A 27,606-nucleotide genomic window follows, 5' to 3' on the forward strand; every position below is an offset into this window, starting at 1 on the left:
TAGCAAACCTTTTCTTGACATGGAGCACAGTGACACCTGGTGGTAGGTAAAGGAATAAACATTGTTCATGTGGATAATGAGGGATCTTACATAGGGAACCAGATTTTCCATGAGGAACAGGGTTAATAGTTGGCACTAAAATGTTGAATTGCAATCTCAGACGGAGCATGCAGTAAGCACTGGCAAGGACATCATCTGGCAGAACAACTGCAGATGGAAATAAAGTGGAAAGAATTTAGCAGAGCAGCTAAATGTTTGTATGATTGTGAGACAGGCAGACATAGACAGAGGACATACAGAAAGATGAGACGAGAGGGTGAGAGAAGGCAAGAAAAAGCTAAGCACAGAGAGGTCAAGAGAGGAAGAGGTGACGAAAGAGAGGGCTGAAAGAGTAAGTTCATTGGAGGGGAGAGCCAGCAGCAGTCAGAAACACACTGAACAAAACAACCTCAGAGATATGGAGGAGGCAGACAGGCTATGAGAGAGAGCGACATCCACAGAGATATGGAGATTGGTACAACACACGTCTCCCTGTCAGCCTGAGGGAGTAAATAACAACTAGGAAAAAAATGTGTGAATGACTAACATCCTTTACGGTTATAGGCCTACATGCAACCGATACCAGAAGTGATGTCCTCTACCTGGTCATCTGGGAATGAGGAGACGTGTGCGACTAACCAACTGCATCCATACATTAAGGTCGTCTACTCAGTGACAGATGTTGAACCCACAGTAGAATGATATGTTGTTCCTCTACACAGCCAGACATTTAAAGTTTGTTAGATGTTTCAGATTGAACAACTTGGCAAAATGCTGCAGCTTGAAGGGGAACTATTATGCGTAAAAGCCTACATATCTTGAGACAAATGAGGCTGGGCAAAAGTATAAACTACTTTTCTGTACATCCAATGATTATTATTATTTTTTTACTAAAAAAAGAAAAACCGCTCTCTCTACAGCAGGCTTGCCCCCACCAAGCCAACCCCCCACCCCCATAGTGCAGCCACTCAACCCCAGCTATACATCAGGGCACTTCACAGCACACTGTTAAAACTGAATCGATTCCCCAAACTGATTGGCTGCTAGCCAGGCAGCCTGGAGGGGTCGTTTTCAGAAAGCACTGCGTCAGCAGCTGCTGATGGTAAAAAGCAAAACTCTGTCTCCACGCCTCCTCATTTCACCATTCACCTAACTCCTAGCGGGGCAGGGAGAGGGATCGTTTTTTTTTTCTCTTCCAGAAAGGAGACAACAAAAAAAAAGAGCGAGACAGAAACACTGTACGTTAAGAGATGAGAATGAAACAAAAAATAATAATACTGACATTTGTGCATCTGCCAGTTGAGGCCAGTTTATAGCAGTGAATGACTCAGCAGAACCAGTCAGTCACAACCCATGTAAATAGGTGAAGCCCTGGTGGAAGCCCCAGCGTGCCAAATCTAACTACACGCTTCTAACCTGCAAGTGAGAACAGGACATCAGTGCATTGCATGTTTTTGTGTTGGGGTGAGAGAAAACACGGTGAGGACTTCTAATGGAGGCGCAGAGCCTTTCATCGTGTTTTGTCTGAGGCGCTGCCATGACCAGTGTCACCACCACAGATAAAAAGCCCAGCTAGAAGCATGCGTAGATCTTATGTAGACACCCCTGATGGGTTACTGATCCAATATGACGTCACCAATGCAAGTGTTTTCTGAGTAAAACCGAGCCTCAAGCAAGATGTGTTGCAGAAATAAAGAAATACCAAGGACACACAGCTGAGGAACCCACAATGGATAGTTGTAAGGTTTGCTGACAGAGACAGATATAGAGAGGTTAGACAATTCAGCTCGAGACGCCACGTCCAGTCAAACAACCATGACTCAGGGATCAGATTCTTACATTTTATGATTTTTAAACAAATGTGAGATTAGTTACAGCGTCATTTACAGAAAGATTTGTCTCATCTGAAGAGAATAAACAGAGTTAGGGAGTCAACTGAGCACATCAAGTAGTTTGATTCAGAGTGACATCTGGTGATCCAGTGTCCCATCATAACCATATACTGTACAGTCAGAAAGGTTAGTGAAATATCATTTGAAACAGATGTTACCATTATTTGTTTAAATAAGAATAGAAAAGTGTTGGCCTATACGACACGCTACACAGTATGGTTACATTTGCATTACACAGACAGATTATTTCAGGGACTACAAATCCCAGCACAGGACTGCAGATTTTTTTTTTTTTATCATGATCCTAATCTCCATTATGGTTCAATGGAAATAACCAGGACAAACTACAGAGAATAGATGAGGTTAGTATGAACCAAGTACTAAAGGAAAATATACATTTCTATCTACAATCCAGGGAAGGAATCAGGCTTTTCCCTTCAACTGAGAAATGCTACCCAGCAGCTGAGGGCCAAGCCCAGTCTGGGGAGGGAGAGGGAAATATCGGAGAATTATCAACACCATTTTTGACACCTGAAAGGGAAACCAATGGCATTTCCATAATGGCCTTTGTGAATGTTCCATTCCCAAATTAAATGCGGCCTCCTCTTATCTAAAAAAGCATTAGAGGGCTGATTCACTGGGTTAGCCAGACATCACCCATACAGGTTGTGAGATTCAACAGGAACAAATGGAGCCGGATATTTCTGATAAAAACACAGAAGAAGGACGTGGTACAAACAGACAGATAAAGACTACCAAAAAGAAGTAATTGAGAGAAAGAAGTCAACAAAAAAATAAAATTCTCTCTGAAAAACTAAATAGCAATCTTTCATTTTAAACAATCTGATACAAACAAAACCTGATTCATAACAAATAATTTCTTTTAAGGTTAGGAAAAAAAGAAATATACACTTTGTATTTAAAAAAATAAAACATCAATTTAAGGTACTTTCTAAAGCATCCATAGTGACGGTTACATATTAAAAGAACAAACCAGAAGCCTCGTTAAAAATACAACAATTTTCACATTAACAGCTTTTCAAAACATTGACTCAAATGTGAAATATTAACAATGAAACAAGTGGCCAAAGTAAATGTCGTGGTACTCTTTACAGCATCACTACCTGTGGAGTCTTACAAAACTCTTACATTTATCTTCTAAGAACATGAAAGAGGGGGAAAAAGAACCCATCTAGAACCTCCGGTTTGGCCCTTCACATGGGAGACGCCACATCTGAACTCAGCTCCATGTCCAGAGTGAGAGAATCTGGGAAGACGGACAGCAAGAGGGCTGACATTACAACGGGTTAAACCTAGCTCTACATGCATGCGCAGGGGGGTATGTGCAAGTGTGTGTCTGTCTGTGCATGAGTGTGTGCGCGCGCGCGCGCGCGCGCGCGCGCGCGCGCGCGCGCGCATGTGCGCATCAGTGCGTACTGCGACTCACCCAGCGGACCAGGGTTGTTCTCAGCCTCATTGTGCATCAGAGAGTCCAGGGTCCGGGGGGACATGGGGAACAGGTCACTGGTGTTGCCAGAGTTAGTGCTGCAACAACACAGAGCAGCATGAGAAACCCCGAAGACAAAGAGCACAGCCCCAATGAGACGCCCCTTCTCCCACAGGATATTTAGCTACGTCCAGCAGTTCACTCTCAGAGCTGTTACCAACATACACAAAGTGAGTGAGGTTATGTCACGATGAATGAGGACAATACATCACTATTATTTTTATTATTACATACATTTTGTAAAAGTACACGCAGCATTCCCGTTCATAAAGAACTACTCAGGTTGGGTTGGGATTAGTGAAAGGTTAACCGATTACTCCAGTGATATTCTACAGAGACAGTTCAGCCAGGTATGTGTCAATGTGCTTTCCCGTGGCCAACAAAGACTTAGACAAGAGGAGCCAGAATGAAGGCTTGGCACCGGGTAACAGCACACGGTTAAATGAAAAATACATACACATATTCTCCTCCAGGGGGCAGCACTGAGCACAGTGTCACATAAACAGGCTGAGATAGTTAGTGGGAAAGTTGAGAAATGTTCTTGACAGTCTGGTTGGTAGGAACATGCCAGTTGGCAGAAACATACTTTCACCCTTCATGTCCCTGAGAGACAGTTACTCTTAAATATCTAGGAGTCAAAATACTTAACCTCTCACCGAAAACAACGTTCTGCACAGTCTCCACTGGCAGTTAAACTAATATAGTCCCACGTGAAGGACTTAAGGGCCAGTGGTATTAGGAATTAATGTCATTTTTCCCAGTAAGACATATGGTTTATAGCCTATCAACCGCACTGCCCTTTTACCCTCAATGCTGGTTAAGGCAGATATGAAAAAGGTGATAAGGACCGTTTTGATACCATTAACAAACAAAACATGTTTGGATGGATTTCAATGCAGAGGCAATGACAGTGATATGATGAGTAACAGGGAGTTTGAAATGTAAATGATTTACTGAGGCGTGTGAATGGGAGAGGCCATCTTGTAGGATGGAACCCAACTCAAAATGGCTGCATACAGTGTGACACTCTGGTGTTACCATGAAAGACTGGCTGTGAGGTGGAAACAAAACGGAGGGGTTGGCGGGGGGCGAGGTAGATGAGGAGGGTGGGGGATGTGGTGGGTCATCCCTCGTCTGAGTCTCACCCCCCCTTTACGCACAGACACACACACACACACACACAGACACACACCCCCTACATGCCCCCTCCCCACTGCCTACCCAGGGAAAATGCCGTTCCCAAGCAGCTCGCTGTCCGGGAAGTCCATGAACACGGAGGGACACCTACGGAGACAGGTTAGGACCTCACTGAGCAGAACTCTGTCACCCGCTCTGACACCTCCACCCAGGCATATACTTAGCCTAAAGTACAGAAACCCTTCCAATCACACAGAGACACGTCAGGATTCGGCTGAACACGTCCCTCCAACAGCTTAACTACCTCCACCTGCCTCCACGGACACACGGAGACACAGAGACACGGGGACACAGGGACACAGGGACACGGGGACACGGGGACACTGAGACACAGGGACATGGAGACACAGGGACATGGAGACACAGGGACACACACAGACATCTCTCTGTATCAGCGGAGATGACTACCTAGAATCCTGGTGTTTAAAAAAGACCACAACAACAAACACTCCTAGTGGTTAGACCCGCCCCCCATCTCAATTCTCCATGGCAATTGGAGGACTTTCTCTACTGCACATCCTTCTACATCGAAATAGGGAAGCATTTTAAATCTCTGACAGCGAATCACTTTGTCTCCTTTGCTTTGTCCAGAGAGAGCAGAACACCTTGAGACAGACTGACTGATGGGACTGCATCAACTTCCTGTTCTACAGTCACCAGGGCCAACCAGGAAGTTTATAGATACAGAAGGGAATTACACTCCATGACAGGCAATTAGACTGTTTTCCAGTCAGTTGGCCTTGACATTAGAGGAATGATCAGGGAAGTGCTCTGATCCCAGGGTTAACCCCTACCACCCACACTTACCAAGAAACAAAATAGGGGAAGCTGCCCAAAAGATTCTCTGACTTTTTAGGAAGTAGTGAAGTTACCATTACAACCCAGTCACAGTGAAGCTGAAGGTAGCTCTTATAAGGGATTTTTTAAACAGCTGGAAAGGAAACTGGATACTTACGGAGTTACACAGATAAACTTTGTCTTCAAGTACGGTTGAATGGCTGAAAGAGGGGGAAAAAAAACAACAACAACAACAACACAAGTTATTTACGTGCTACACAACAACTCCTCAAGACACAAATCCTCAACTTCCAGTAAAGACGTGCTCATGTTAGGTACACGCAGAGCTTCAAAATAATCCATGAACATGTTTTCAAGTTCCTGACTGACTCACTGCTGTAGGGATCCCCTCCCGGGGCCTCTTCCGGGGCAGCTTCCGGCCGGCAGTACTTCCCAAAGGCCTCCTCCTTCGGGATCTCTGGGAAGAGGTAGACCAGCGGCGACACCAGGATGTTGGTGGCATCCATGATCTTGTATCCCATAATGATCTCCGCAAAAGACATGCTGTTGAGCTGCTGCTTGGTGTACGGCTCCACCGACTGAATCTGGGTCTTCCCTGAACACACACACAAACAAAGGACAGGAAAGATTAAAGCACATCACAGGGGAGACACTGACAGGACAATGCGCCTGAAACAGGTTCGCATACAAACTTATGTCGGATGTGGAAATAGTAAAAGTTACAGTTGTGACGGAAAACAAATTATATTAATGTTGACAATTCATTAGACATGGCGGTATCTTATTTTATATACAAATCTAATCAAATAACCCTCACGTCAAAGAAAACCTGGACTCCCACCGGGAAAAGGTTCTGTGGTCTTTTGTCTACTACCTGGGGAAATGTCTTTGTTTGGCAAAATGTAATTTGATAGGCCTGGGTCAATATATATCAAGTTTGGTGGTGCCACTTCTCAAACAGCCATCTGCTGCAACAGAGACGTCGAAGACCTCTGGATAGATTGTCTGTACCGATGGGACTGACTGTACCGATGGGACTGACTGTACCGATGGGACTGACTGTACTGAGCATCATTTCACCTCATCCCCCTGTCTGTACTGATGGGACTGACTGTACTGACCACCATTTCACCTCATCCTTCAGTCTGTACAGATGAGACTGACAACCATTTCACCTCATCCTTCAGTCTGCACTGCTCACATGTTCTACATTATTGTACCTCCTGTTAGTTTGTACAGTGTCCTCCTTCATCGACGCTACTAAAAGTCCAAACCTTTTTTCTCCACCCAGCTCTAGGAACACTTGCATGAAAGTTTTTCAGTACCTGAATGGAACCCTGAGACCGAGAGTGAAGCCTTAGCCAGAGCACAGAGTGGGTGTCCAAAATTTAGTGGCAGCCATTTATCCTGCCTTAATTAGGCTTTGCCCAGCAATATATTTCCTTCCTCACCCTGATTTAAATTGATTGAGCATTTCTTTTTAAAGCCTACTTCAAAACCAAATGGTAGCGTACATGAAAGTACACAGATCATTTAAAGCAGTGGTTCCCAACCAGGGGTACTAGGACTAGTACTCCACAGGGGGTACTTGAAAACACTCATGACACCATAGACTTACTAGTGAAATTAACATGAGGGGGTACTTCAGGGGTACTGAAAGCAGTGCAAAAACATTTTGGGGGTACAGTAACTGAAAAAGGTTGGGAGACACTGATTTAAAGTGTCAACAGAACAATATGGAGTGGCAACTGTTTGTGAGACATGAGTAGGATTTGTTTAGCTCCATTCACATACTGTGCTGGAAACTGAGCTATTGACAAAGAACAAATCATTTACACAGCATTTAAGCAATTTAGCAGACACTCATACGAAGTGACTTACATCAATTATCGTTAAGTGCCTTGCGCAAGCGCAGAACAGGCTTTCACAGACAAACGCACAACAAAAGAGCCAGCCAACACTCGGCGTCTCCTCTTACCACTGATGTCCTTCTCCACCCAAGTGAAGGTGATGCCTCCTTCCTTACTGCTCTCGCTGAAGCGCAGCAGGAAGGTGCCAGGAGGCTTGGGGCTCAGAATGGCCCGCTCCCTCTCCTTACTGATGAAACCCATGATATACCTGCCGGAGCAACGGGGGGACGGAGAGAGCATGAAGACCAGGGACAAAGGGACGTTTACAATGAACATGCAAAATCCAGTCATTCTTAAATAACATGTCCTAACAACCAGGGTTCAAAGGACTCTGTGGCACCAACTCAACTCCCTCCAGCCTGGATAACACACCCAGTGGTTCCAGTAATTTGGAGAGCGAACAGAGAAAACCCAAACAGGGGTGACCTCTCACCCTTCATTCCACAAAGCCAGGATGTACTTCTTGACCAGGTCAATGATATTGTCCAGCCACACCCAGAAGGAGAAGCCTTTACCCGCCATGTTTTCCTAGAGGTCAAGGGAGAAACTGATTCATTCAACCTGAGACTTTTTTCCCCCAACACAGACGGATAACCATATAAACATGCAGAGAACAATGGAAATACTTTGCAGAACTTCGCCCAGGTGATCTGGCATCCAGAGTAGTTCACAGATGGACCTGGATAAACAAACACAGTGAGTCAGTGATCCCACACACACACAGTACCATTTTCGTTTGAGTGGACCAATCCGTAGAAACAGAATTAAAAGAACAGATGTTTCCATCCCGGACAATATTTTGTTAGATGTGGACCTCTTATGGAGGAAGTATTCAACCATCTCCTCAGGGACTCCCAGCCGTTCCATGTGTTTGATCTAATCCACAGCCAGGTTGGATCAGGTGTGACTGTCCAGGGCTACGACAACACAGTGAAACATCTAGGTGTCCCTGAGCAGTGGGTCGTCTTGTGGACCCACACAACCCAGATAAAGGTGTGCAGAAGGAAAGGGTTCTGACCTAGCAGTTTCTCAGCCAGGGTGGTGAGCTGCTCAATGTTCAGGCCCCTCTTCGTGGTGGAGGAGAACTGCCAGCTCAAGACCTCAGCCACCTGGTCCCAGGTCCCCACCGGGGGCTTGGTGAAGAAGTTCACGTTCTGTAGACCAGGACAACCAGAGGGCAAGGCCGGGTCAGTTTCTCAGCAGTGCAAACAATGTACACAAACACATTGAGCGCCACCGGCAAGCTCCATCCGGGGGACGGTATCAGTAAAGCGGCGGGGTACCCCTAGTTGGCGGCTCTGTCTTACCTTGGGGTGGTTGGTCAGCATGTTGTACCACAGGATTGAGGCCCAGGCGTTGGGCATCTGGCAGATGTTGGAGATCACCACCACTGGCAGAGAGTGGGTCTGTAGGACCAGACAGGAAATACATGAACAATGGATAACCTGGAACCAGCCTAGAAGACGAAGCCGAGGCTCAGTCCGCATGGCTTATCGGTGGTTCAGTGCATGAGGACGCCCGATATCTATGGAACATCTAGCAGTTACGCTTCATTGGGTTCACAATTCCAGTCTGATGTGAACCAGTAATAAACAGCATATTAGTATGATGTATTATATAATTACTCCATATTGTTAGTTTGTGTAATATCGCCTTTAAGCCCTATGCCGGATGCACGTTGATTTATTTTTTCTGTCTGTGAAAGTATTTTTTCGAGGATACAAAGACGTACCTGCTCAGAGTGAGGTGGAAGACGCATGCAGAGCACATTTCCTTCCTGAGAACCAAATCCTAATTACACAGCAGCCCTCCTCCTAGCCTAGCTAAACACTGTCGTTTAGGAAGATTGAATAGTGCCATAAATTATTTCACACCACGGGTGTGCCAAACCCACTCGCTCACGCACACACAAGCACAAGCACACACACACACACACACACACACACTTCTCTCTGTTATCCCATTCTAATGTGATAATTATCCCAGCTAATCCGTTTTCACGCTGCTGTGTTCAGGGGGGGGCCACCTAAGCAGTGCTGAGCCCAGAAAAAAGCACAAGTCCTGGTGAAAGGCTGATTGGACACAGGTCAACCCCAGACACATCCTGCAGGCCATGGTCCACTGGAGGTCATGACAGGTGTGAGGAAAGGCCCGGAGGAAGCCCAGAGATTAAGTGTGATTATTGCACCAGCTCATTGGTATGCTGCGCTACAGTGGGGGGGTGCTTCCAGATGCCTATCTCAACAAAGGTGTGGTTTTTTATTGGGTGTGTGTGTGTGTGTGTGTGTGTGTGTGTGTGTGTGTGTGTGTGTGTGTCAGAGCTAACACGTGGTCTTTACAATCTAATCTCTATGTAATTACCTGCTGATGAAGATTAGTGGATTCTATGTGCAGGGTTTGGTTTGGTCTTTCAGACTTCCCAAACTGTAACACGGTAACTTAACCGGTGCACGTGCCATCAGGCGCACAGTTTCCCTGTTCCTATCAGAAGACAAAACCTCCGGCCAAATACCGCAAATCAGACGCTATCCACCTAATACTATAGTACAGAAAGCCCAAACAGGCACGAGACACTCACAGACACTGAGATAGGCAGCTGTGGCTAGCACAATCGAAGATAAACACAGGATGGTTGTTTGTTTTGTGATGACCTTTGTAGAATGTGGAGTCATACAAAAATCATGTGCCATTTCATTTCTGCACCTGGCAAGGTAGATGCTCCCTAGAGCACACGATGCCAGTCCATCACTGCCCATGGCGTCAGTGTGCACACAGACAGAATGTAGGAGCATTTGGTCGATTTTAAAAACAGCCTGCGTGTGTGTGTGTGTGTGTACACCAATGGGAATCAATAAGCCAGGTCTCACCTCCAGGTCGATCTTCAGGCCCTGGTGGTAGACCTCGGTCTCAAATGTGATGAGGTGGAGCTCCTCTGTGACGATAAGGGATGCCTGGCCAGGAAGATTCAGGGATAAAGGTCCAATGATGCCACTAGTGGAATCACTGATGACTCCAGTAATACACACTGCTCAAAAAAACGAAGGGAACACGTAATCATTGCAGTATAACACTGGGATATCAGGGACATCAATCTGGCCAGTTAGGAAGCATAAGCGATTGTGAATCAATGTCACCTGTTTCGGTGCAAATTAAAGTGACAACAGGTGCACTGGGGAGGCAACAGCAAGACAGACCCAAAAAACATTCCTCGTGTAACGGCCTGTCTCCTGGGATCTCCCCCCTGCTCTTGAGACTGTCCTGGGAGACACAGCAAACCTTCTTCTTACAACGGCACGTATGGATGTGTCATCCTAGAGGAGCTGGACTTCCTGTTCAACCTGAATGCAGGTACCGCCTATTGCTACCAGCACTGACAAGGACACTAGCAAAACACAAAACTAGAGAAGAATCAGTCAGGGAGGATAAGGAGAGAGCAATTGTCTGTGGCCACCACCTGCAAAACCATTCCCTTTTTCGGGGTTGTCTTATTGTTGCACCAGTTGTCACCTTCATTTGCACCAAAACAGGAGACACTGATTCACAATTGCTTATGCTTCCTAATTGGACAGATTGATGTCCCTGAGGTTTAACTGACTTAGTGTTATACATGTTCCCTTCATTTTTTTGAGCAGTGTACATTCATAAAGTTACGAGCATAATGATGACTACTACTGCCAGAGATACTGTACTGATGACAAAATGGTAATAAATATTTAAAAAAGGTTGTGGTGAATTTCAATAATATAGAGGAACCAGACAACACCCCCCCCCCCCCCCGGCACTGGGAAGCCATTAGCGCTGGCCTGAGGGGATGCTTCCTCTAAAACCAGTGAAAGCTGCTGTACTGTCTGTGTTCCCATAGGGGTGAAATAGGGACAAGGTGTCACTGAAGACACTGATGGAAATACAGCACACGTTTGTAGTGTATATGAATACCCACATCACTGTTGGTCCTGCCACCATTGCCACACCTCTGTTCTCTCAGCGTCTGCAACAGGAGAGGCAATTCATGGTTATCAGTCAAGCATCTTACTGTACCTCAGGTCCATCATTATAAGCTGTCCTTCACTGTACAGTAGTACCTCAGGTCCATCACTATAACAAACTGTCCTTCACTGTACAGTAGTACCACTATAGTACCTCTAGTAGCACTATAAAGTATTACTCACGATGACTTACCAGGTGTTTGAACTCTGCAGACAGACTGCCGTTGTTTGACTCCTCCATGTTCATCACCTTGGTGTTGGTTCCCAGGATGTTAAACTTTCTGGATCTGTAAAGCAGGTTCAACCAGTTGGTCACAAGCTCCATAAAAACTATTGGGAGTCATTAAAGGGTTTGAAAGGAACGTAACACTCTTACCCTCGAATAGCAGCCACGTCCCCAGATTCCCTAAAGAAAAAAAACATTTCTTGATTAGTTTCCACATTCACATCCACAGCTTTCATGAGTCATTTTGCATTGCTGGAATAACTACTGTGCCACTGCAACTTGGAAAGCAAGCAGTTTATTAGGCTTCAGATACAAATAAAAGACTGCAAGAACTTCACAGGGAAGAGAAAGTGCACAGGATGATTGTATCATTTTGAGAAACCTGTATATTCTGTCGGGAATATGTTGATGATAACCGGAATAGTTCTGTTTATTTCACAGTACTGGTTTCAACGACATTCACCCCTAATTTAGAAATCTTACTGCTGCATATAATTCACACATTTGTACGGCTATTTATTTGTCAACCTGACTGCAGGTAGATAGAAGTGCAGCTTCCATTTGAAATATACATACTTATACTGGTAAGGGAGCTGCACAGAAAATTGCAGCCTTTTCAAGGGCAATATTGGTGCAGAAATCACACTGATCATGTCTGATATGTGACTACAACACTTGACTTTTGGTCCACAGAGAACTGGCCTGTCTGGTCAATATGTAGGGTGAATCCAAACTCACTAACCTCCTGAAATTATGCTACATAATGTCAGGCTACTATTTTATTTATTTAAATACCTAACAATTTTGCCTCACGGGGACCGGAAAAAGGTCCCAATGAGGCACATTTTTTCTGGTTTTACTATACTCATTGGGACATTTGGTCCCCATGAGTTCAGGAAGACCTAACCCACACACCCACAAACCCACACACACCACTGGTTAGAAGTCAGGTTGAAAAAGTCCATCTAAGAACTAAAAGTCCCTTCTAGTTGAGAAAGTGCAACCCTGGTGTGGTAAACACTAAGCTCTGGGTTCAATTCCCACAGGGATACAAGTGCAAAGTAGTATATACCCACTACATCGAGCCACTCGGCTAAATGACTTCAAATGTAAACAATGAACTGGGCAGTTGCACTAGTCTTTTAATGCCTGGGTGAGGTAGATCCAGCCCGATCTGAGGTGATGGTCCTTTAGCTCGGCTGCTTAAAGCAGTCCAGTGGGTTCTGCTTTAAGCAGGAAGAAAAGCTAAATCAGGTCGGTTGTATCTGGTGTTAGAGAGAAAACCTACAGGAAGAGCGATTCAACAGCCCTGTCCCAAAGAACATCTGCCATCAATGGTCAACGGCATAATGCCCTTTTTAATGCACTAGGAGCTCAATCTAATTAGTTGGTTTTGAGCTGGACTGCTTTCCTAAAAAAACACATTTGATAACAGAATTGAGTCAGTTTTTTTCATCACTGCCTCAGGGTAAAAAATTCATTACACAAAGCAGTAATGGTCACAATCACATCTTGACTCCATGCAATCTAGGTGAAACCGATTAGGATGTTTTTAGCTACTCTGAAAGGAACACATTTATCAAAACATTTTAAGGAAGTGAAGTACTGAAAATACATTTCTGATAACTAGAGTTGGGCTCGGATTCCACAGGGCTAAAACACGATTCTGTTATCCTAGAGTCAGTGCTGGCGGTCCTTATACCATGCTTCCACATATCTTGAAGAGATACCAGAGAAATAAGATACCAGAGAAAATCTGTTCCAGAGAAATGCTTTACATGTGGAATAGAACTTCAATCCCACAGGCGTGTAAGCTATTACCCGGAATACAATGCATATTTAAATATGCTGTGGTTCATGCAAAACAGACTATGCAAAACGCTCGTTAGCACAGTTAACCTGCTGAAGGCAAAACTCACTTGTCAATAATAACTTTAATCTTCAACTGGTAATTCAATTCTGGAAACTTCACCAATAATCTGGAAACATTCAGAAAAATAACATGTTAGCGATAAATAATACAGGACAGTATTACATTGACCGGTGGCATAACCCACACGCACCAGAGGTCAGCCCTACCTGACTTTGTTGGTGAACTGCACGCCCGTCTTGATGACCAGTGGTCTATCAGGATGCATGGGCATACAAGGTTGCCTCTCCACCACGAAGGCACTGCAATACCACCACCACACAACAGGAAGCGCATTAGATCACAGTGGTTAAAGTCGACGCGGACAGAACACCACCTGGGCTGGGCAGTATTAAAAATGTAAAAATAATATCACGGTATATATCGCGCCATATATCACTCTTTATTCATGTACGTTGACATGGAAACCCATACCCTAGTCTACCGCCGCAACAATGCGCATGAATAAATCCCCACTGTGGCACATTTCTACCATTCATACCGTCCGTACCCCCCATCCCTATACTGAAGCTCCACCTGATGTCACCACACAACTGAGGAATCACCCCCAAAAAACGACGACAGGTATGCAAAACGTCAGAAAATAAACTCTTATCGTATAATAACCCTCCACATCTGAACACGTAAAACTGAACGGATAATGCTAGAATGGACGAGCTCCTCAACCTCTTCATGAGGCTCCTGAACAGGTCCACTATCTTCTCCTCCAAAGCAGGCCGGTGCTGGATAATGGGGTCGCCCTTATAGGACACCTTCTGCTGGAGCTCCTCCAGCTTCTTGATCTGCTGGCGGATCTGCAGTTGGGACTCGGCCAGGGATGTGATCCTGTCGGACAAACACACAGAAACGGTTAGGTGAGTCCAAACGTCTGACTGGAGCTGTAGGTCAAAGGTCAGTCTAGTTCGTGGGCCAGTTATTGTGATCCAGTGGTGGGACCACCATGGACATTTCATTACTCATGGCGTCCCTACGGACGGAACGTCGTTTGGTTCCCGAGAGCTTCCAAGTCTCATCTGGCGTAGGGCTGACCGAGGATCAAAGATTACCATGTCTCCAGGCGGTCCAGGCAGATGTTGGGTGGTCCTCCGATACAGGCGATCTGCTGCCTTCTCTTCCAGTCGGCCAGCTCATCATCAGTCAGGTTCTTCTGGACGAAGTCCATGGCTGACAGCAGACCGGCCATCTCAGTCACTATTTGCTAGGACACAAGGGGACAACAGTCTTCAGACACCGGGACAAACAGACTTGAGTGACAGCGACATTCAGGTCCTGGAATTTCTCCCCGGACGAATGTACATTTTCATCCCACAACCGTTAACCCAATTCCATAGCCTTATAGAAATCACATTATTAATGCAGCCTGTTAGCCTACAGAACGTGAAGCATAGCAGAAAGTCTGACCGCAGGATAAAAACAGCTTTGTAAGGAGTGGGGGGGTGGGGGACAAGGGCCCTACCCTCCTGAGCTGGTCCAGAGCACTCAGCATCTGTTCCAACTGAGACATCTTCTGTCTCGTGGCAGCTGCCTGGCTGTTCCCATTCATGTCCTGGGACAACTCTGAGCAAATAGGAGAGGAGTTGGGTGGGTTATCTGTAGATTTAAGAGTCAGTGATATTTGTTGTGTTTCATAGTGGAAGATCATGACAAGCAGTAATGGCGCAGATGAAAATAAAATCAGAGACTAGCAGCACAGATTCATACGTATTCAAAATACATTTCAGATGTAAAACATTAATGTGTAGAACTGATGGAACTTACCACCCTGACTTTTAAGGGTCTTGTAGTTGAAGTCAAAATCATCCTGGAGATTCTCGAGCATTTTCATCTTTTGTTCCATATCCTACAGCAATATAATTCACATTTATTTAAAAAGAGAGGGTATGGAATAAGAAGGCATATAAAACAATTTCCTTGCTGTCTCACCTGCACTCTCTTCCTGATGTCCTGCAGGTTGTGCTCCAGAATCTGCTGTTTCTCTGTCACAACAGTGCCGGACGGATGTGCCGCTGTTCCGTCCTGCGCAGTGGTTGTGGCGTTCTGCAGCAGCCTCTGTTCCTCCCAGATACAGCGGGCCACGATGCGGGCGATCTCCATGGGCTTCTCCAGGTACGTGGACTGCAGGTGCTGCTTGATACGCCGTAGGTTATGCTGGTAGAGCACATTGTTCTCCTGCAGGAAGCGGCTGTACTGCTGGTCGATCTCCCCCAGTAGGTTGTGAAACACCAGTGTTGCGTGGGACTCTTTGTTGGCTGCGTACGCCCTGCACGGAGCACAGAGAGACAGGATTGGTAAAAAATTTTTTGCTCTATGGTTTATTAACCAGGTAGGGCTTTGAAAACAACGTAATGTAACTGCCAAGCCTCTAACACTGAGCCTAAAGCTACGTCGTTATACATGGTAGGCTGCATTTAAATAACAAAGAAATCATGCTAATTTGCATTGGCAAAAAAAGGATACATTTTCCAGGAAATCTTGAAGTTTAAGGAATGTCACAGATGAATGCCTTTCAGCAGAACAAGAAAGTCCAATAAATGTAACATATTTTCCCTAATAGAACAGACGTCACCATATCATTATCAGTTAGGTAAACAAATGCCAGGTTTATTACTAGACAGTCGGGTCCATTCACTCACAAAAAAATTACAAAATAAACATTTTACGCAGCTTGAATCTCAAGATCAGAAATATAAGCTAAAACCCAATCCAGACTTGGTCGGCCTTGCAGTAAATCGGACTCCAAGACACATCCTGTGTTTCGTAAACGAAAATCGACAAGTCAAAATTCGGCGAACACATTGTGTCACACAGCTTCCAATAAGAGCGAGGAAATGATACTTCATACCCCGCTATTAACAAAGAGGAGGCAGAGCCAGCACGACAGCCGGCCCCGGCAGTGCTGTAAGTGAACCCACCAGTCCTGACTCTCGATCCAGGGGGCGAGGAACTGCCGGAGTTCCATGGGGAAGCTGTCACTGTACAGGTGGTAGAGCTGTTCCAGATACCTGGTCTCCAGCTGCTGCAACTGGTTCCATTGGGCCATGCTGCCTGCTGCCTCCGCAACCCTGGACAGGACAAAAAGACACCCCGACATGAGAGGAAGAGCGGAAATGAGGGGAAAATCATACAGGAGAAAATTGTCAGATCCCACCTGACATCCTGGTTTTCCAACTGGGCAATTAGGTAGGATCAGTCGAAGAAGTAGAAACCATCCCCCAGATGCTAAAATTGCCTTTTGGCCACTAGAGGTATCTAGCCTTCTCTACAGGAGACAAGGAAACCTAATACTAATGAGGGGAACAGCTGTGATCCTGAACTATATAGTCAGTCTTTCGATAGCTAGCTAACGCACCTTACAGCGTCCTAAACTTCCTCAATATATGGAATGGAATCTGATAAGACCAATCGCACAGGCAGGAAGCACCAGAAGGCTGAGACAAAGTGTATAAATGTAGCTCAGCCAGCTTCCTATAGACACAGCAAGATCTACATCCTGTTCCCTTCAGCTCAGCAGCCACCACCGAGAAAAAGACCAAAATAAACCCACCACGGAGTTGAGCAGACAGAAACCCTGTGGGTTCCCTCCAAAACAGGTTTGACACATTACCAGCAAGATGTTTACATCATTACCAGAAAACGACTCTGGTTTCAAAGATGGTAGCAAAACCAATAATTCTAATCAATAATCAAATATAATATTATCTGGATTGTTTTGGTCACCAAAGCAGTAAATTATACTTGTGATGGCAAATTACACTGTATGCATGTTTACACAAAAGGCTGCTGTTCATTCCTTAAGAAACTGTGACACAACATTGTCAAAAAGAAAATGGGTTTTCCTCCAACGATGTGATTTCAGTTAGTAAATGAAGCAGCCATTCTAACCCTGCTATAGCCCATTGTCTCCATTACAGTGTTTGTGCTGAAAGCAGAACCTCAGTCAGTGGAGGTGAAGAGGGACAGGGCATAACCCAGCCTAGAGGGATAACAGCTGGTCAACCCCTCTCATATTACTGGACACGGGAAGGAACACAATGTTCCCTAGTGGTCCGCCTTGCTTATTGACTTACAATACACCTTGTTGACGTTCAAATTATAAATCATTCACTGAAATCGATTAAAGTAGACTTCTTGCATAAGGTTTGACAATAAAAATAATGTCTGAAATGCACACAACCTGCCCACTCTGAGATTTTAATGAACCATTCATTAAAAAAATATAAACTGCTTAAACAAAACATAAATAATTTCTAATATTTTAAAGATTCAACACTATTCAGCATTGTAATTGTAGAAAATGTTCACAATATAACCGCACTTATAATGGAATGATGGTGTTTCACAGTATTTCTTAACTGCTAGTGTTATGAAAGGCTTTGATATTCGTCTGCTGATCTCCCACACAAGTTGAACTGCTTATCCATTTAAATAAAAGCCACATAAAGATTGATTTCTCATTGAAACCAAACAAAATCTACCCTCTCGCCCATTTCCTTATGTATTAACACTCCTTATGGGGAGTAAATTACATCCCAAAAATGATAAACATTGGCCTAAAAAACATAATGGTTCCCAGTCTCTGTATCACCCAAATTAAGCAAATAACATAACATTAAAACAAGTCCCTCTACAACATCATAAGTAAATCACATCTGAAATCAACATTTAAATAATCTGAACACAAATACAAATAAACAGAATTATAAAGTCACAAAATATAACACAACCCGTCCACTCTCAAACACATTAAATAGGCAGGAGTCATTTAAGTGTGACTTACTGAAAATCAGACACTCCAGTTTTATAACCTGCAATTAAATAATATCTAGTACAGTAGGGCAAGTCCAGGTACTCATTTTCAGATAGTGACATGGCTATTTGATGAATGGGGAAAGTTAGAGGGAACCCCATCAAATATCTGATGATATCATCCGCTAACCTGTTTTTTTTAGTTGATATTTCACTGAGGGGAAAGGAAAGATTCAGCAGCCTGCTTAGTAAACGAACAAGAAAAATGACAATCGAATCACAACTACGAGCAGCTGAGCTGAGTCATCATCACGTGTCACAACTGCACCTTCACATTCAATCACATTTCTTTTTGTTTCAACTTCCAGTTGTTGGAGTTTCTGAAGTTAGCCATGAAAAACATCTTTTGTGGAGGCTTTATACAGACCAATGCTCCATAGCCAAATAGTTCAAATTCGATTACAAAACAGAAACTAATTGCATAACTACTCAACCCATTGAGTCAATAATTGGTAGAGGCACATTTGGCAGAAATTACTTGCATGAATCTATTTGGATAGGGCTCTACCAACTTTACCCATCTAAACACCAGTTTTTGTCAGTCTTTGAAAACGGATCAATCACCATCAAAGTTTGATGGGGACCAACCCTGTTCACATTTTCTAAATTGAATTGAGGTCCAATCTTTGACCTGACACTCAGCAGGTGTTCTTCCAGGATTCATCTTGCTGCATCCAATTTTCCCTCTATCTTCACCAGCTTTTCAGGCCCTGGTGACAAGAAGCTTTCCCAGAGCATGATGATGATGATGATGATGATGATGATGCCCCCGCCAGGCTTAACTGTAGGGATGGTGTTCTCAGATGTGTGCTGTTAGGCCGGTGTCAAATAAAGCACTTCACGTTGAGGCCAAAAAGCAGAAAGTTTCATCTGACTTTATAGGGTCTTCTTTCCCCTGGTCACAGTAACTCGCACATATCTTCTGGGAAACTGGAACCGAGATTTGGTTTCTTTTTGTCAGTCACTCATAAAGGGTCACTTTCATAATTAATACAGGCAGAGGCGTCACTAGGATCACAAAACATTCGGGGCTTTTATGAATAGTTCCGGGGCTATTCATAAAAGATCCAGGGCTATAGCCCCCAGACGCCCAGGCCTAACGACGCCACTGAATACAGGTTATTGTTGTAGCATTCAAAGTGTCTCCCAGCTCAGCTGTGGAAGACGAACTCATTTGGATAGCTGCCATATGCCTCTTGGCATCCCCCTTAACCGTTGCCCTTCTCGCTAATGCAAATTCTCTTCTCACCTTTTCTGAAGTACAACGAGACCTGGCAACCCAACCCAGAAAAGCGCTAGGCTAATTTAACCCGCTCGATACTGGACCCCAGAGCATCGTCGGTAGGTTTCAAACACCTAGTCCATGAAGCAGTCCCTCCAACCATTTCTTTGAAAAATTGTGCACTAAAAATGAAACAGTATACAATACTAAATGGCTCAAAATAGCAAACAATGGTCTTTGATTTTTGATAGCAATATGTACTTGCAAACAATAGATTGGGGAATAGTTTACTTTTCAGACAGTTTCCTACCTGTGAAGGAAAGGTCACAAAGCTTCAAAACACTGCTCTGTAGTTGGATGAAACTTGTGGTGGTTTCAAAGTCAATAAACTTGTTTTTCCATTTCCAAAACAGGTTTCCAAAATTGCATGGGGATTATTTTAACTCTGGTTCCACTTCATTTAGCTGTTTTTAAATTGTTCACACCCACTTAAAAGTAAAACTAACAGCCATTCCAGGTTTACGGGAAAGTAGGGGAAGTGACAACGACACCTCATCACACCAAGTGAGAATTCAGTCACACAAAGAATTGAAGCATTTTCCCAGGACATGACCTAATGAAGCTGGTTGAGAGAATACAACAAGTGTGTAAAGCGGTCATCAGGGCATATTGTGGCTACTTATGAATCTGCATTATGAAAAGGCATTTCGGTCTGTTCAACACTTTTTTGGTTGCTACATGAATCCATGTGTTTTTTCATAGTTCTGATGTCTTCACTGTTACTCTACAATGTGGACAGTACTAAAATGAAAGCAATACCCTTGAATGAGTAGTTGTGTCTTTAGACTGGTAATGTACACAGATTCCATTCTCAGTCAGTATATGAGTGTTCAGGACACTACATGTTTATGCATTAAAGGACAACAACTTTGAGGTCTCATAATGAACAAACAAGACAAACAGTTGACGTGTTTATGTAGAACCCCTTCCTAATGAGCGAATACCCAAACGGTGGGATTAAAGATATTGCCATTTTTGAAGAATTGAAATCCACAATTACAAACATTGTGGATATTACATGAAATGACCAAGCTTTTGGTGAGACTTACACTAGCAAACATCTAAGTTTGTATTTGGTCAAAGAAAATAAGACTCAAAAAAGAGATGACAAAAAGAGAAAAAAACAATTACAGATGATGCATAGCCTTTATGAAAGTTGGCTTTACAGAGAAAGACTTAAGAGCGTCTGTACTGAAAGGTTATCTTTTCCTGAAAGACATTTTACATTTTTCATATTTCCCAGCATTTCCTCCCAGAGTGCAGGTGGCGTAGAGCCAGTTTCACACCATTCCCCCAGCTGTGTGACCAGTGGCCACATGCCAAAACACGTCTCAAGCTCTGAACTCTTCAGCGGGTCATAAAAGAGGAAAACATGAAATGATTGGTTTGATAACTAGGTGAGAAACACAGAAGAGATCTCAAAATATAGCAAGTCAGCAGTCAACCACAAGTCTCTCCGCCAGTCAGCTAGATGGACTATATACCAGATCATTTAAATATGTAACGAACACGTGTTCTCTACATGTCGTTTTTAGGATGTCTGCCTTTCGAAGAATCTAACAGATAACACATTTTCTTGAAAAGCACAGTCAGCAACCAAATCTCTGGGAAGGAAATGGTAAACATTTCCAGACAATAAATTGCAGAGTGGTTACATTTCTGTACCCCGATTCTATGGCAGGCCAGGGACCACGTTGTGTGTGACGGCTTCAACAATTATTTTCCACAAAAAACCAGTCATCAACCATATGTCGAAGACGTGCCTGTAGATTGTTCTTCCCTGTATGCATCCTGAAAGTCTGGTGTTGATTGACTTGGACCAGTAACAGGCTTTTCAGTTGGCCGTCCGCGGGCAGACACTTTCCTTAGACTGACTACACAGCAAATACACAGTCAGCAATACCATCTTCCAGTTGGATACTGTCCATTATGTCCATACAGTTAGGTCGGGAAATAATTGGACTGTTTACCAAAACAACCTATTCAAGTTACAGCTAAATAATGAATATGGGCTTAAAGTGCAGTCACACAGCTTTAATTTGAGGGTATTCACATCCAAATTGGAGGAAGGGTTTAGGAATTACAGCTCCCTCTTTTTCAAGGGACCAAACGTACTTGGACAATTGACCCAAAAGCGGTTTCATGGAAAGGTGTGCCTACATTATTTCTTCATCAATTAAGAAGGTAAAAAGTCTGGAGTTGATTCCAGGTGTGGCATTCACATTTGGAAGCTGTTGCTGTGAACCCACAACATGTGGTCAAAGGAGTTCTCCGTGCAGGTGAAACAGGCCATCCCTAGGCTGCAAAAAAATTACATCCATCAGAGAGATAGCAGGAACATTAGGAGTGGCCAAATCAACAATTTGGTTCATTCTGAGAAAAATAAAACGCACTGCTGAGCTCTGCAACACAAAAAGGCCTGGATGTCCACAGTGGTGTATGATCGTAGGATCATTTCCATGGTAAAGACAAACCCCTTCACAACATCCAGACAAGTGAAGAACACTCTACAGCAAGTAGGCATATTATTATCCAAGTCTACAATAAAGAGAAGACTTCACGAGAGCAAATACAGAGGGTTCACCAGAAGGTGCAAACCATTAATAAGCCTCAAGAATAGAAAGGCCAGATTAGACTTTGCCAAACAACATCAGTTTTGGAACAATTCTGGAACAGCATTCTTTGGACTAAGATCAACCTGTACCAGAATGACGGGAAGAAAAAAGTATGGAGAACGCTCGGAATGGCTCATGATCTTAAAAACACGGTGAAGGCAGTGTGATGGCATGGGCATGCATGGCTTCCAATGGCACTGGGTCACTAATGTTTATTGATGTGACAGAAGACAGAAGCAGCCAGACGAATTCTGAAGTGTATAGGGACATATTGTCTGCTCAGATTCAGACAAACTCAGTGAAGGTGATTGGATGGCGCTTCACTTTACAGATGGACAATGACCCAAAACATACTGCGAAAGCAACCCAGGAGTTTTTTAGGGCAAAGAAGTGGAATATTCTGCAATGGCTGGGTTAATAACCTGATCTCAACCTGATTGAGCATGCATTTCACTCGCTGAAGACAATACTTAAGACTTAAAGCATGGCAAAGCATCACAAAGGAGGAAACCCAGTCTTTGGTGATGTCCATGCATTCCAGCCTTCAAGCAGTCATTGCCTGCAAATGATTCTTGACAAACTATTAAACATATTTAACTATTTATCCATGATTGTGTTAATTTGTCCAATTACATTTGAGCCCCTGAAATTAGGCGCCTGTATATGAAAGTGGTTGCAATTCCTAAATGTTTCATACACATTTTCTGTTCAACCCCTTGAATTAGAGCTGAAAGTCTGCACAAACTGATAAATTGTGTCATTATCCAAATATTTCCCAACCTAACTGTGGATCGGAAACATTTTCACTGATTCCTCAGTGACTTTGCAGAGACAAAAAACGACTATTCTTGTCTTTCATTATTTGAATAAGGCTCAGGTTTTGCTGTTGGCAATCTCATGCCCAACTCTTATGTTTTCAACAATAAAGTAATTGAAGTGGTTGGGTAGGCAAAAAGGTTTTGTAAAGAATGAGTCATAAGACTCGATGAAATAAGGAGCAGTCAGCTTTTTGCGCAACAATATGTGTTTTGAATTTCTGCATTTCAGAGACTGCGGACGGCATCACCAACAAATAAACATTTGAGTTAAGTATTTCTTAAATCTATCATTCTAATATAGTCCCTCAATATTAATAACCACCACAAATGTCCTAGTCTAAAAGTTGTGTAGTATGTGTTGTTACTTATTGCTCAGTGTTTGTGTGCAGTATCACGAAGATCTCCATGTGGAACCTGTCACCCACTGCACAACATTACTGTTGTGAAAAATATATATATTTGAATCTAAATTATTTTGTTGCGGTGTTTGCAGAGGCAAAAATAAATATCCTCACGCACTGCAGGGACAGGAGAGCGCTGCCAAAAATCAAGAGCTTCTCCATTAGGCCTGTGTGCCTACTAGTAATGCGATAGTTGACTCATATCATAACCCGTAGTCCCTGTGGTTACAGCCAAGGTGCCGTCGGGAAATAGGTACAAAATAAAATTGTTTGGATAGAGCATGGGTGGGTTGCGGCCGGCTGGAATGTTAAATGAGATTGCTAAGTCTCACTAAGAACCAGGCCGTAGTATGCAGGTGCCGGCCTCCAAATATCACTTCACCCATATATTCTGGCAGTAGCGGATGGTTCCTTTGGAATTACAGGCCTATGTGGGTAAAAAATAAACACTACTGCCTAGGATGTTTATATGGAGGTGTGATATTGAAAACAGAATGACAAAAAATTAATTACAGACATCACAGAATCCTGAGATTTTTTTTTTTTTTAAATCGAGCCCTACTAGTGACAGCTGGTGACCTGAAACCACTTCCAATTTCCATGATTTGCACTGACCAACATTGATTTGCAACAGTCTACAGAATGTTTTGCAAGAGCAATAACGGGCTATACATTTTGCAGATTCTTTCCATCCATAACGATTTACATATTCCAAATGCCAATATTTAGAAGATATAAAATACAGGGTCATTTTAATCAGATTTTTATTTTACAACTTCAACAAAGAGAAACACAATCTCCATAAGGACCCACCCATTGTCTGGAGTGCATGAAAGCCCCCTCTTTCTAAACTCTCAGGGACTGAATACCGTTTGGGGATTGACGGGAAACGAGACAGGAAAACTCCCAAGGGCCGAAAAGGTGGGGGGGGGAAGGGGGGCTACACAAAAACATGGTCCCTCTACTCATTACAACAGACTGAATTTACTTTCACTATGTTTACTGTACAGAAGAACAGGCTACTGCAAACAGATACAGATTTGATCTAAGCCAAAGGCTTGCCTGTGATTTGGAGGGAATTACATCTTGTCATTGTGGTGGTAAATGGAAATAAAACAACAGCTATGAAACAGTTTCTTTCAGATAACTTCACACTGCCTCAAACACACCCCCACACTTCAACTTGATCCCAATAGTTAAGGCACGAAACAGAATTTAAATCCACCAGGATTTTTTTTTTGATTCAAATATAGCTTAGAGTTACACATTAAACAACACTGTTCCCTACATTTATTGTGAATATTTGTACATCTTTTGAGCGAGTAGCCTATTTTTTGTCTGTTCTTCCAGTGCTTCCCAAACATGAGCATGGTCTATGGTACTCTATTTCACTCAATGGTCTCATTACCTAGAAAGCAAATAGCATGATGAAATGCTGTTTGCTGTACAAATAAAACTGTCTTAGACAACAGCCAGGGGCCTGATTAATGTACCCTTTTCCGACACAGTTGTATGCTGAAGTAGCGTTTCCTTGGTTTGAAGCATGTCCATCACTAGACAATCAGAACTGTTGATCTAATCATTTGGAGCTATAATCGCACAGCATGTCTGCCTGCTTTCAGACCCCTTAATACTATTAAATATATATTATGGGGGTTTATAAATACCAACTGAAAACATTTGGTAAAAATAAAACACCTTCTTATTCCTGCAATATGCACAATTCGAATAAAGTAGCTCAGGTGTTGGGTTAGCTAGGGGAATGGCTTCTGATGTGGTGTTTAGGTTAGGGGCTGTGTGGTAAGTGAAATACACCGCTGACTGATTACATGTAATATGCTAGGTCAGGTGGACTACACACTCTCTGATGACTCTTGAATCGTCCCCTGCATACATTTATGAATGCACACCGAGCTAAACCCTACTACCAAAAATAAATATAGGAAAAATGATTCACACGGAGGGACCTGATAAAAAAGATGGCAAACATGGCCAAAAAGAGGCATGTTCACCTGTCTGAGAAAAACTAGCTGGCATCTGTGAGCTACTAAAACATAATGTCAACTGCTGAAAAGAATGACAATGGAAACAATGGAAAGAATAAGTATCCCCCCATCTCTCAAATTTGTTTTGGGTTCAAAGGTGTGATTGAAATTGATGGAATTGGTCTCCACCAAATAGCAAAGCAATAAAGCCACTACCACAGCAAAACCATGGACAGGAAAAGAGGTCATGATGTCAGAATGAAACAAACATCTCCAGACGATAGTGGAGCAGGTGGGCACACCAAGAATCAAAGGCTGCGGTGACAAATGTAACAATAAGACAAGAGGGAATCCCCATATTTGGGTTAATAATGATGTAATGAGAACAATGAGTGAGTGTCTGTAATCCTTCAAATCCTATTCTAGAAAACGAGTTAGTTATTGCAGCCCTGAAGGCACGGTTAACAAAGCACTCTTTTATTAAATGTGCTTGAAATTCCCACATGATAGCTATTGCCCAGTAACTGTGAACTCAGCGCTATTGGTCACTTTGTGTCGGGCCGGATGCAATTCACCGAACAGCAAGCTATCCCAAAATTGTTCATTATTATTGTTAAGGGAACACTACAAATTGCCGCTATGATGAAGCACATTTGTAGTAAAGTATTCCGTTTGTCGGGTGTAACTAAAGGAGCACATATTTGCAACGCCAGGGTTGTGGGTGTAATTCGTACGGCGGCCAGTACGAAAACGTATGCAGACGCATGCTCTCGCTAATGTACTGTAACACACTGGTGTCGGTAAACACATCTGTTAAATGACTTCAACCATATAGTTCTGCCAACACATAGACCGTACAACCCTACCCAGTTTAAATTAAATATATACAACCACTGATTTAAAATAACACAAAACAGAGGGTCTGCGACCGCATACTTACCCTACTGTCCTCGGGAAACTTAGAAAAACGAGACCGTGAATCGTAAACAGCAACCAACCACCAAACTGAAACCACCAGACTGAGACCACCAGAACGAAGTTATTAGAACTTAATCTAACTCACGGCAATCGAGAAAAAATTTGAACCAAACTGTAATACTAAAAACTGAAACAACAGTAGCCAACTTCAGTATTGTATCACAATTCACACAGCCGTAGTTATCTGACCCGAGAGCAGCCAGACAAACTTCACGAAAACGTTGATTGACAGAACAAGGAAGAAGCAGAACACGAGTACTGAATTGGGTCCAATCGCTGTGGAGGAAAGTACATGAAGGCGGGATTAAATCTGAAGGGAGGTTGTGGGTGTCGTGTTTTTTGCGATCGACACGTAGGCTCTTCCTTGAATAGCATCCTCCCTCCGTGTTTAGTGAAAATTGTGTTTACAAGCATTGCTTGCGGCGGGACAAGACCTCGTTCAGCAGAACAGCCAGGCTGGAAGTCATCTGAATTACTGGCAGTGTCTACGTCATCGCAAGTTTAATAACATATTTCAAATGCGTTCATATTTCTGATATGCTCAAATCAACATAATATTCGCGATCACAAAAACTTTAAACATACTTGGAGCAGCAACCCAGGACTTTTTAACTGCAGCCCTGTTTCAGCCCTCCTGTACTGACGATGGTCAGCCCTATGGACGTACCTTTAGTCATCCATCTCCCTTCTTCACTTTTATCAATAGATTCAGAAGTAACAATTTTTGCCATATAGTAAAATGAGTAGTTTATAGAGAAGCGCACAGACCAGCTGTGTGTGGTCAACATACTCACATGGCCTCATAGGACCCAATAATTATGCCCCATTGTAAGAATCTTAATCTTTTGTCAGTAGTATTTGCGATACTAATAGAACATACTGTAAATAATTTGTTTTCATTTTCAATAATACACAAAAGCAAGCAACATCATTATGGGTCTTTACATTGATTCCACTTCTTTGAGGGCTGCATGCTTCGAAGACAATAACAATGTCTTCGAAGCACTTCATATGAAAAACACAAACAGTGATATATCATGACAAGGCAGCAAATGTGTCTGAATGCTGCATCCTCTAAATATGGTGAGGGTGAGGTCATCATATTCTGAGAGGAGGGAGGTGTTCAGAAGAGAGCTGGAAATGATGGGCGGAGTCTGCTGATGGAGTGTTGGGGAGGGCTGTTCTGGGACCTGCCTGGTCTTCAATCCAACAGACTTTTTTCCCTGTGTGGTATCC

The 27,606-nt window shown here is 43.4% G+C and overlaps 1 protein-coding gene across 7 annotated transcripts; it reads right to left on the minus strand.

Annotated features, from left to right (window-relative positions):
* Window positions 1–1,866: 1,866 nt before the first annotated feature.
* Window positions 1,867–26,600, minus strand: stat3 (signal transducer and activator of transcription 3 (acute-phase response factor)). Of its 7 annotated transcripts, none has more exons than XM_010874816.4 (23): window positions 26,333–26,600; window positions 16,398–16,547; window positions 15,409–15,745; window positions 15,244–15,325; window positions 14,942–15,042; window positions 14,532–14,683; window positions 14,152–14,310; window positions 13,635–13,727; window positions 13,475–13,534; window positions 11,706–11,735; window positions 11,523–11,616; window positions 11,284–11,331; window positions 10,211–10,294; window positions 8,651–8,749; window positions 8,362–8,497; window positions 7,970–8,022; window positions 7,777–7,871; window positions 7,412–7,551; window positions 5,807–6,028; window positions 5,591–5,633; window positions 4,660–4,722; window positions 3,379–3,476; window positions 1,867–3,222 (listed from the first exon to the last, which is right to left on the minus strand). In XM_010874816.4, the coding sequence occupies exons 2-23, from the start codon at window positions 16,523–16,525 to the stop codon at window positions 3,146–3,148; spliced, it is 2,394 nt and encodes a 797-aa protein (XP_010873118.1). In that variant the 5' UTR covers window positions 16,526–16,547; window positions 26,333–26,600; the 3' UTR covers window positions 1,867–3,145. The 7 variants fall into 7 exon arrangements, with proteins under 7 accessions (XP_010873118.1, XP_010873116.1, XP_010873119.1 ...); XM_010874814.4 differs by having other exon boundaries at window positions 14,942–15,075; XM_010874817.4 differs by having other exon boundaries at window positions 1,869–3,198.
* Window positions 26,601–27,606: the final 1,006 nt, after the last annotated feature.

The sequence above is a fragment of the Esox lucius genome, chromosome 11, assembly GCF_011004845.1.
Source record: "Esox lucius isolate fEsoLuc1 chromosome 11, fEsoLuc1.pri, whole genome shotgun sequence".
Taxonomy (NCBI): Eukaryota; Metazoa; Chordata; class Actinopteri; order Esociformes; family Esocidae; genus Esox; species Esox lucius.

Excerpts from the sequence above, each read along its gene's own strand:
- stat3 (XM_010874814.4), bottom strand. The coding sequence starts at position 16,525 with ATGGCCCAATGGAACCAGTTGCAGCAGCTGGAGACCAGGTATCTGGAA. Across the intron at positions 15,326-15,408 it reads ACATCAGGAAGAGAGTGCAG|GATATGGAACAAAAGATGAA; the intron begins GTGAGACAGCAA and ends ATATTGCTGTAG. Across the intron at positions 7,552-7,776 it reads CTGGCTTTGTGGAATGAAGG|GTATATCATGGGTTTCATCA; the intron begins GTGAGAGGTCAC and ends TTGCTCCGGCAG.